At 37.2% G+C, this 11726-nt stretch overlaps 1 protein-coding gene across 1 annotated transcript; it reads right to left on the reverse strand.

Annotated features, from left to right (window-relative positions):
* Positions 1 to 4322: 4322 nt before the first annotated feature.
* LOC145067662 (coatomer subunit beta'-1-like) lies at positions 4323 to 9055 on the reverse strand. The gene is made up of 8 exons (XM_079014749.1): positions 9002 to 9055; positions 5700 to 5828; positions 5500 to 5648; positions 5184 to 5252; positions 4937 to 5087; positions 4791 to 4856; positions 4522 to 4710; positions 4323 to 4454 (listed from the first exon to the last, which is right to left on the reverse strand). The coding sequence occupies exons 1-8, from the start codon at positions 9053 to 9055 to the stop codon at positions 4323 to 4325; spliced, it is 939 nt and encodes a 312-aa protein (XP_078870875.1).
* Between the last annotated feature and the right edge of the window lie 2671 nt (positions 9056 to 11726).

The following is an 11726-nucleotide window of genomic DNA, read 5'->3' on the forward strand; positions in this document are numbered from 1 at the left end:
TGGACTTAGACACCTTATCCAACACAAATTAGCGTGGTACACTCAATGTTACAACCACTTAATCAATGTGCTGATTAACCACACATGCTCCATTGATCTATGATTAAAATCAAGATACCCTTTGCCACGCACTGTCAGTCCAGATTAGTGTGTCGGTTAAGCACACACGCTCCACTAACGACTTAACAAGGTGCATAGTGAAATTTCATGGGTTAGCACCATATTCACATTTTCCTAAGTAACTAAGATTGGGAATTTAATAAAAGTTTAGTTGCTTTATATTTATAATTATACTTTTAATGAAGGGAGAATTAGTGTCCTATCCTACCCGTTCAGCTAACGACCCTCCACCAATCAAGGAAGTGGTGGGTGAGAGTGGACACCCATTAAACTCTCATTTTATAGGCAGTAACTCTATACCGCCTTCATAGACCAACTTCGTGAATGAGGCCTACTAACAGTAAGAATGAATTTACTCTTATATATATATGTATAAATGTTAAACCTATAATATTATAATAGTATAAGGGTTGAATTTTAAACTTTTAAAATTCTAGGGTTTGGAACTAAATGTGTGAAAAGAAGACTCTACATTTACAAATTCCAAAACTTGAGGGTAAGTTTTGAAACATGTCAAAACTTTTCAAATTCCATAACATATAAGTTTAATATAGGCTTTAATGAAAAGACTCTTGAAAATCCATAACTTGAGGAGAAGTCATGGAGTTCATAAAAAAACATTTATGGAAAAAACTCTTCAAGACCATAACCTATGAGTTTAATGAAGTCTTTTAAAAGAAAAACTTTTCATTTTCCATAACTTAAGGACAAGTTATGGAGTACATTAAAGGCCATAAAGATCATTAAATAAACTAAAAAGCATGTCAAGTAACGTCCATGATCTAGATTAAACTCATATGAACAAGATAATTCATATCAAAAAAATTTCATGTAATTAGCATAATCATATAAACTAATACAAAACATGAAACTTTGACAATTATCTTCTAAATTGGATAAGCATGATCATTACCACATCAAAAATAGGTTTATAAATTCAAAAACAGCCTAAGGTAATGACCGTAGCCCAATTCTAGCCAAAAACCTCAAAAATCGCATTCTGGGGCATAAACTCGTCAAGTGCAAGAACAAACTCGGCGAGTTGGTCAAAATTGTGCTTGGACTCGGCGAGTCCCCCATAGGACTCGATGAGTCCACTGTCCAGAACAGTAGGAAATTGATTTTTCAAGCATAAACAACAAGTTGCAACAAGTATAATTAAAACCAACCCTAGGCTCTATTACCACTGAAGGGTATTGAGCATTCTAACACTCCTATGGTGTACATGTAACCCTAGATGCTTTGGATCTATGTTTTCTCAATTATACATGCATACATTCTATATTCCAAAGCATCATCCAAACTAACATACAATGGAGTATTAACAACATGAAATACAAGTTAGACGACATACCTTTTAATGTAGTTGAAGCCTTGGACCTTTAAGAAGTTAGTGCCCCAAGTGTTGCACCTCAAATGGAATCACACAACACCACCAAAAATGGAGGAACTTGAGAAGATGTCACTTGCGCTCATAAAATCGGCTTGCCCTCTTGTGTTTCAACTAGTCACTCCTTAGTGTCACTTTAGTGCCAATTTCATGAGCTAGAGGGGTTCTTATATAGTCTGGTAAACTAGGGTTACACCATGTAAACCCTAATGACTTTGCATATCCCTCATTCTCCATGGGTTAAAACGTCCATGGAGTATCCATGGGTTACCACATAGACTTAGCCCAACATGAAGAACTATGGATCATAAGCCACCTTTATAAGAATGAATGATTTACCAAATCAACCCCTTATATTTAATTAGTCTCTTTTGATCACAAAATTAATTCCAAATTAATTATTGATAAATACTAATTAAATAATATGATTTCATACTAATATATTAGAACTTATAATATATTAACAAACCATAAATAACCTTTTCTCAATTATCTATCCTTCAGATTGTTCTGGTGTCATACAACCCAAATGGACCATGCTACTCTCGGGTCAAGTACATAACAATAATAGTTATGGGCTTAGACGCCTATTCCAACAGATTTACCACATCATGGTGAAACTACTCGAAAAACAGTCTTTTACGACGTTCATTGCATGTCGTAAAAGGCTCAGACGACGCGCAAATACGCGTCAAGGAAGGCATTGTCATAAAGAGAGACGACGCGCATTTACGACGCTCATTTACGACGCGCAATTATGACGCGCGTTTACGACACGCGTTTATGACACGCAGTGCGTATCAAGGAAGGCCCTGTCATAAAAGAAGACAACACGCATTCGCGTGTCGTAACCTTAGGACGCGCGTGTTAATGACACGAAATGCGTATCAAGAATTCCCCTGTCAAGAAAGGCCATGTCATAAATGAAAATGACACATATTTTTGCGTATCATAATTTTAAATGTTTAAAAAAATATTATTTATAGATTTACTAATTTTCAAATTAAATAATACATTAAAAATCTCATAATACAAAATAAAATACCATAAATAACAAAGATAATTCATTTCACTAATATGTCAAATACAAATAATTATTCCAATATTGAGTAAATGTTATAAAAAAATGAACTCATTTATATACAATTGCATCATCTAGCTTACTATGTGCCAACAACTCTCTGTGTTTTTACTTTTGATTGAGTCTCGTTTCCTCCAAGGCTTCTAGCCATGTCAAAATATGATATCTTGAGTCTCGTTTCAAGAACCAACATCACCTTCAATCACCCAATTAAACTCTAATGTTGGTAGACTTAGAGTTCCAGAATCAAGTTTACATCCATCACCTTCAATCACCTAATTAAACTCTAGATCTTTTGTTGTTTGAAAGAAATTGGTGTTTGTAATCTATAAAAAAAACACGAAGACCAAGGTTAACATTTGCTATATAGAAAGCACAACTGGACATATGAATATATAATACGCAACATAAACATTTTCATGAAAATGATATAGACAAATAAGTAAGAGTGATGATATTGATACCTTAATTACGCCATTGGTGAACGAAATTTTAATTGGTTGATAGCAATACTTGACCTATGAAAACAAATAAACAAAGGATCACATCATAATTAGCTCAATGAAGTAATTCTTATACATTGTCTCTACCAAAAGATTCACCATGGAAACATTTTTGTTGGAAATAGCTGAACAAAAACCTAAATACTAAGCAAAAAAATTATAGTAATCACCATTTAGAGCAGGATGAGGAGTCCAATCAGGCCATAAAAGAACATTTAAGTAGAAATTTAAGTCATTTGGTGTATCTCCAAAGTCACCTCCATATGCCCAGTATTTGCTACCATTTGCATTTTCCTTGAGTAACCCCTAAAACCAGATGCAAATATTTAAAACAGTTCCATCAGTAAGTTTCCCCTGCAAAACGAGAGCTGAAAAGAATGTTCAAGGATATACATACAAATACAATCATTCATTAAGTGATACAGAAAACTGAGATAATAACTCAGAGAAGAGGGGGGGTGGGATGGGATGGAAAAAGAAAGGAAATAGCTATGTAGATGTATCTACTAACTCACCCGGTAATGAACTTTCACCCTATCACCTTTGTGTGCATGGATTTCAAAAGATGCTGGTTTGAACTTGGGAGGTTATTAATAATACCCTCAAGTCTGGGTAGACTCTGGAAAGAGAAAAAATAATTTAAATTAAAAATTAAAAATAAAAATGTGGTTTCAATTTGCATAATTTAAAGAGAGAGAGAGAGAGAGAGAGAGAGAGAGAGAGAGAGAGTATGAACCTTGATAACCAAAAAATAATTTAAAATAAAAATTAAAAATAGCAATGTGGTTTCAATACTACCCTTTTGCAAGTCCCTAGCATTTCTGGTACCATTTTATCAAGATTCATGCCAAGTTCATCAGTTATGACCTACAACAAATTTATGGAAACATCAACAAATTTCAAACCAAAATGTATACACAACAAAGAAGTTGAAAATATGCAAAAAAAAAATGAGACCCACCTCTCCTCCAGTCAGAGTTGCAAGATCCTGCAAGTTTGACTTTTGGTTCTCTCCAAAACCAAGGGCTTTAATGGCACAGACCTACACAACAATATGCATTGGAAGAATTATAAGAAACAAATAAACAAACATTTGATGAAATAATTTTATAAACAATTATAAAAAAATGATACCTTGATACCAACAAGGAGTTTGTTAAGAATGAGAGTGGCTAATGCCTCACTGTGTAACTAGTGTTTACTTTGACATTGACATCAATTCGTTGAATCAATCTACACTCAACCCAATCATAGAAACATATAAAATCATTTGAACACATTGCAAGTAAAGATCCTCGGAATATTTTCTCAACTGAAAAAGTTGGCCGGATGATTTTCTTTTCCTGGTTAGATTAAACACCTGAAACATAAATCTTTGAGTAGATTAGTAAATGACAGATGTACCCTTTGGAATGTTATAGGAGAACCTGAAATTTTTTTTTGAAGATCTTGATCTTAGATGTACTTTCCCTAACAACATATTCACCATCAGATGACCAAACAATCTCTAATGCAGACCCAAATGATTTATTTCTCCATGCCAAAGCTGTATATATGATGTATTCACCATCACCACAGACAACAACAAACCTCCCATTTGGGTTGTGCTTCAAGCTCTATGGAAAAATAGAAAATTCAAAGTCCATATGGTTGACTATTTTCAGTTTAAAGGAAGGTAGGAACAAGCATAACTCACTTTTGGATAAAGATCACATGTTCCCAGTTCTTTAACTGCTAAAGGCAGCCTCTCTCCATCAGAAACCTGAATAAAAAATAGATTTTTATTTTTCCTATTTCATTGTTGACATAACATAACATGTATATGGGCTTTAAAGTCCAAACCTCATGATCAGCTCCCACACTCTTGATGTTGACAGTTTGAATTTCATTATGTTTAGCCCATATAATTTTTCCACTATTGTCCATGCTGGCTACATGCTCTTCACGTCCAATTTTCACCATTATGGTTCCTTCATCATAGCTAATAACAATCCTATAAAAACAGTAATTAAAATAAATCCAGATGAATGAAGAAGCATCAAGATTCAAGACCCACAAAACAAAAAACAAAAGTGCTATACAAACTTACCGATGTGAACCTTTCATGTATCCAACAGCCCAAACCCTTTCAACTCCATAGTTCAAGGTGTTATCAAGTCTAAATAAAAAAAAGAGTGGCATAAAGTCAAAAAGTTTACATTTTTAACATATGTGTAACGAGTGTATAATGAAGAAAGAAATTGAATTCCTTCCATCCATCAAACATGGAATTTGAAGGAATCCAACAAAAATTGAATTCCATCTATTTGGAAACCAAACACACCATGGAATGGAATCTAGCATTCCAATTCCTTCAGAATCTACAAAACAAACACACCCTTAAAGGTAAAAAAACAAGAGCTCACCTGTAAGTGGTTGAATGCCATATACGAACAACACCATCTTCTGAACCTATCATTATTATTGGAAGCTCAGGATGGAAATATGCAACAAAAACATTGTGTGTGTGACCTTTTAGAGTTTGGACATAGGTTTTAGTTTGATAGTCCCAAACCTGTTTCAAATTATTTATAACATAAAATGCAAATTGTAGACACATTTTTACACATAGCCAAAAAAAGGGGGACATCTCATTGAGATGTGCATCCAGTGTGAAGTTAAGATCCACACAATTCACTTCCTTGATATGTGCATCCAGTGTGAAGTTAAGATCAGGTGAGCCAAGATTCCAAACCTAAAATTAAAAAGATAGTTTTAAACTGTAGGTTATCATTGTATTAGTTACTGGTAGACAATTAAGCATGTTCTAATTGAGATTACCTTTATAGTGCGATTAGAGGGTCATCTAATTCTTGTAAAAACAAAGAGATTGTCAGATATTAGATATATGACAACTCATTGGTAACACAAGAGGCAATTTGTAAATACTAATTAGGGGGGAAAGTTCCAGAAGCCATATCTTCAACTGTTTTTTAAAATATTCCACCTGTAATATAAACAATGACACATATTTTTTTTTTCACTGAGGGGGACAAGTTCTCCATCAATGTTCATTACCTTCAGAATCAGGTTGTTGAGAAAAGAAAAAAACAGAATCAAAAATATATTTTTTATGTGAAGCATTTGAAATCTTTTATAAATATTCCCAAAAAATTACCCGTTTTCACACTCCCATTCCCCCGTTCCCATTCCACTGTTTTCCTTTTCTTCAATATCAAAAATAACACCACAACCAGAACCAGATGATTTGAACGATTGGTGTAAACAGTCAAATATCACTCCTAATACTTCAGAAGCATCATTTTGCTAAGCTGCATTTCTGAGAAAGTGAGATGAAGTAGGAAAGAAAAAGATTTTAATCCTTTTTTAATGTAAAAAACAAAATCTTCTTATAAATGTAACTAACCTCGACAGACACCTGTTCTTTTTGTTTTTGGATTGCAACTTCTATGCAAGAATCGAACTGATGGAAAAAGTCGTTGACCCTCCAACTGTCTAATTGTGGAGGGTGGCGACATAGAAACACACCGACATCCTAGGCTGTCGACCATGGAGGTAGATAGTGCTTCGTAGGAAAAATAGAAACGAAGGAGAAGAAAATAATAGGAATCGATACCTTAGGTTGGAGAAAAGTTTGTCTCGAAGTCCTCTTCCCCATCTTCCCTCGACGGTGACTCATAAATCCGACAAACCCACACAAAACCTTAAACAATTCCCTCTCTAGCCGCCAATACGAACGAACAGAAGATTAGGGTTGTTTTACGATGCTAATGGTTTGGTTAGAGGGGATGTATGAACTAAATATGAGCAATCGTCCCTAACAGAAGATCCTAATGGGACCCTGATGTCAAAACGTGGCCACAAATTAGCGTTTTTTTTTTATGTGGAGGATGTAGTTGGAGGTTTTCATGCAGAGAAAGCCCGAGTTGTGTTGGATGAAGGACTATGGTTGGAGGCGTTGGAGGTGGGTAAAGATGAAGTCGATCCCTAAGGCTTCTTTCTTGCTAATTCAAAGATTAGGGTCGATGGTTGAGAATGGATCGAACAGGCGGGGGTTTTGATTTTTATGGATTCCATTTCCCCCCTGGTTTATTAAAATTTATAAAGCGACAGCCACAGACGACGCACGTTTAAGATAAAGCACCCTCCATGTTTTTAATTTTTTTTCTTTAGACACTAATTCAAGGGCACGCAATAATGCGTGACATAAATCCTTAAATTTTTTGAAGAGATGACACTTTTTTAACGTCACTCTCTTTTGCGTAACATAAATCTCCGAGTGTCGTTGTTTACGCGTCGTAAAAGGGTCTTTTTCTTGTAGTGTGCGTCCACCATACCGTGGCAAACCCTAAGATGCCAAAAGTTAAAAGTGTAAGGTACCACGGGATTCGGGTGGTACAACTCTCTCCCACTTAAATCAAACTTCTCGCTCGAAGTCCGTCATTCCAAATAATTCGGGGGTAATGCTCTCTCATCTCCTCCTCCGTCTCCCACGTCCATTCAGAACCCTTTTGGGTGGTCCATTCAGAAAGGTATAATAAACTGTGGCCCAACTTGCCCCTTTTCCCGAAGCATATGACACCATTCCAGGGTGATACCTTTAGTAAAATCATATCCCCGAACTGACATTCTATCTCGGATCGTCGGCGGTCGACATAAATCTTTTGTCGATTTTGGGTTGTCCATAATCTCTGTCTAATCTGCTAAATAAGGTCCATAGTCTGGAAAAATACTTCAATCCTGCCTATAACTTTGTGACCGACTTCTCCCCAACAAATTGGTGTGTGATACTTCCTCCCATAGAGAAGCTCGAAAGGCTGTGCAGCGATGCTAGAATGATAGTTGTTGTTGTAAGAAAACTCAGTTAGGGAAGGTAGGAATCCCAACTCCCACCATAATCAATGACATAATCCCGCAACATCTCCTCGAGTATTTGAGTGGTCCACTCATTTTATCTATCATCCTAAGGGTGATAAACAGTGTTGAAATACAGTCTCGTACCCAACTCCTCATGAAACATATGCTAAAACCGAGAAGTAAATTGTACATCATGATCAGATACAATGGATACTGGTACAACGTGGCAAGTGACAATCTCGCGCAGATACATGTTAGCCAACTTTTCGGCCAAAGAACTCTCTCAAATGGCATGAAAGTGGGCACTCTTGGTCAACCGGTCAACAATAACCCTAATCGCATCAAATCCTTTGGCTATCCTTGATAGCTTGGTAATGAAATCCATGGTGATCTATTCCTTTTTCCACATGGGAACCTCCAAGGGCTGCAACTCGCCGTGCGGTCTCTGGTGCTGAGCCTTCGCCATCTGACATATCAAGCATCTCTCCATATATGATATAATCTCTCTCTTCATGCATGGCTACTAGTAACTAAGTATTAGGTCCTGGTACATCTTGGTGGCTCCTGGGTGAATCGAGAATATGTACTTATGAGCTTCCTCCAAAACTATCTACCAGACCCTGCTGAAAATGGCACCCAAACCTGACCGCACGGGGTTAAAAGTCCGTGATATTCAGTAGAAAACCTGTCAATCTCACCCTTTATCCTCTCATTCTTCTAATTTTCCATCTTAACTCCCTCGTTCTGAGCCTCTATGATCAAATCTAGAAGTGGGGAGTTGATGGTTATTCTCAAAGAGTGCTCTCAAGCAGGAGTACAAGCCGCCTTGCGGTTCAAAGCATTATCGACCACATTGGCCTTCCCCGGATAATAGAGAATCTCATGTCAAGCCACCTGTGCCGCCTCATGTTCAGATTCTGCTGATCCATAAGATATCTCAAATTCTGTGATTCGTGTAGATGGTACATCAGACCCCATAGAGATAATGTCGCCAAATCTTGAGGGCAAACACTACTGCCCCAACCCCAATTCGTGAGTCGGATACCTAACCTCATGAGGCTTCAACTGCCTGGATGCATAAGCAATGGCTCTACCTCTCTGCATAGGAACCGCTCTAAAACCTGTTGTTGGGTTGAAGATTATTTTGAAGTGTTGCGTCGTTGGGCTCGATAGTTTATTTATTTTGTACTCCGGTTTGGGCCTGTCCAACCGAGAGCCCATTATGTTTGATATATAAGTATATGCTTGCATGCATATTAGGTTAATGATTTTAGAGATTAATCTAGAGCGTAACGATAGCATTACAGATTTCTTTAATCGTTCTTGTAACCTACCAATCCTCTACAGTTGATGTTCTTAATCGAGCTCTTCTGAGGATTTTGTTTAATCATTCGACTCGTTTGATTCAATCTTGTCTCGTTCTTATTTTTGTGTTCTTACAGTTTTATATTTACTTACCTGTTTGAGATCTAATCGATCTTCATAGATTTAAAGGTTTTAAATCTCATCAATTGGTATCAGAGCAGGAGGCTGTGTAATCGATACACATCTTTTCTGTGAAAAGGTTACAATTAGGGTTTTTCCGCAATTAATAATATTTATTGAGCCGTCATCTCATTATTGACGTATCTTGATATTTATTGTTTTGCCCTAATCTGAGTTATTACAAGTCTGATCTTTTTAACAGGTTTTTTCGATCATAATGGACGAGTCGCAATCAAATCCTATCAATATCTCCAACAGCATCGGTTCGACGACAAAGATTCCAATCCTATATACCCATGACTACGAAGTCTGGGCGCATCACTTCGAAGACTATGTGATAGGATCTGAGGATAATGGATACCTCATATGGGAAGCTATCATTAATGGACCGTTTTCTCATTCAGCAACGTCCAGGATTATTAAAACTCAAAAGGAGTACAACGATCTGCTGAAGGATGTTAAAGATATTGCACAAGACGAAAAGGACAAATTCCAGTGCAATATCAAGGCATTAAGGTTAATCAGATTTGCCCTTCAGTCCGACACCTTTAGGTTGGTCAGCTCATGCACGACGGCAAAAGAAGTTTGGGATAGACTTCGCGAACTGTACCCTACAGACGAGGATCTTGAACATTCTATCCAAACCTTGCTTTTATCTGATTTTGGAGAATTCAGGCAAGGAGCCGAAGAAACAGTGACTCAGACGTTCGATCGCTTCAATCATCTTCTTAGCAAGATGATCAAGCATGACATCGAAAGGAAGCTTATCGAGCAAAAGGTTACATTCTTAAATGGTCTGAGGTCTGAATGGAGAGCAGTGGTGTCTACAGTCAAAGCCCATGAGCAGTTTAAATCATACTCATTGGCGAAACTGGTGGGCATTCTCAAGTCCCAGGAAAAGATTGTACTGCAGGAGAAAAACGTTGTTTCAAGCCTTGGTTCGTTGGCCCTCCTATCAAAAAGTAAAGCTGCGGTGGAGGATGAAGACCTTAACTTGGAGGAGTATGACCTCACGTCTGAGGATTATGCTATGATGGTGTCTAACCCCAAAAGGTTCATAAAGAAGAGATTCCCCAGCAATAAAAACCGAAACTGGCAGGGGAGTTACAGTTCAGAAAAAGTTAACAATGAACCGAAGGTTGAAGAGCCCAAGAAGGAACCAAAGGTGGATGGCGATTCCGGGGTAAGCTGTTACTACTATGGTGGGAAAAACCACTATGCTAAAGATTGCGTCCTTAAGAAGATGGCTGAAAAGGATGATGGAATGGGTGAGGAAGCTGTGTTGCAGAAAAGAATAGATGAGTTGAGAAAGAAGAAGTCTACCGCTAACCCTTCTACTAATGCTTTTATTGTGCAGGGTTCGGTTGCTGATGACGAGTTCGGTAGCACGGAAGTTTGGTCTACCGACTCAGAAGACGATGAAGTGAGGAAGCCTACCCATGGAAAGGCTTATGTGGCAAAGGATGAAAGCAGTGGAGGCAGGTGCTTCATGGTGTCAGATGTATCTCAGATGAGGGGATACAACACCGATAATGGAAGCAAGGAACCGAAGGTGCAGGAGGACATGTGCTTTACAGCCAAGCCACTCAGCCAACAGTTCAATGAGCTTGATGAACTGATAAAGTAGGTACAATCGGTTTTTGTTTCATTTAAAGTACCACAATCCTCATATGAGAAAGAACTTAAAAATGTTAATACAAGAATTTCTCATTTAGATAGTAGCTTAACTCAAACTCAAGTCACCAATTCTAACCTAACTGATCAATTAAGCAGGGTGGCATCGAAGAGTGAGGAGCGGCGAATGTGGATCGAGTTGAAGGAGTCTGAATTAGTTAAAGTTAAAGACGAAAACATTTACTTGCAAAGAGATAATTTAAAATTATTAAAACAGCGGAATGTTTTTTGTTTAATTGCAAAACGTCTATATTCTAATATTACTCAGCTTCACTTGGACTGTGAAATAGGCCAAAAGATCCATCGCATGATTTTGCCCTTCCTTGAGTTTAAGGAGGATGAAATCGATGCCGAAGCCTATAATTGTGAGAGTGTGATATCGTCTGATGATGTCAATCCGACCTACATGTATGGACTGGACAAAATTGAGCCCTTTATTAAATCCAAGGACCACAAGGACATGCTTAAAAATCTTTTGGATGAAAATGATAGACTTAAACTGAGGACCAAAACCATACAAAAATTTGACTCTTTAAACGACAACGTAAGCTCAGAAAACAAAATTGATGTTGAAAATGCATCTGAGCTTAACGAAGACGACAACATGAGTGAAATT

The sequence above is a fragment of the Lactuca serriola genome, chromosome 8 (genome assembly GCF_051521515.1).
Source record: "Lactuca serriola cultivar US96UC23 chromosome 8, Lser_US96UC23_V15, whole genome shotgun sequence".
Classification (NCBI taxonomy): Eukaryota; Viridiplantae; Streptophyta; class Magnoliopsida; order Asterales; family Asteraceae; genus Lactuca; species Lactuca serriola.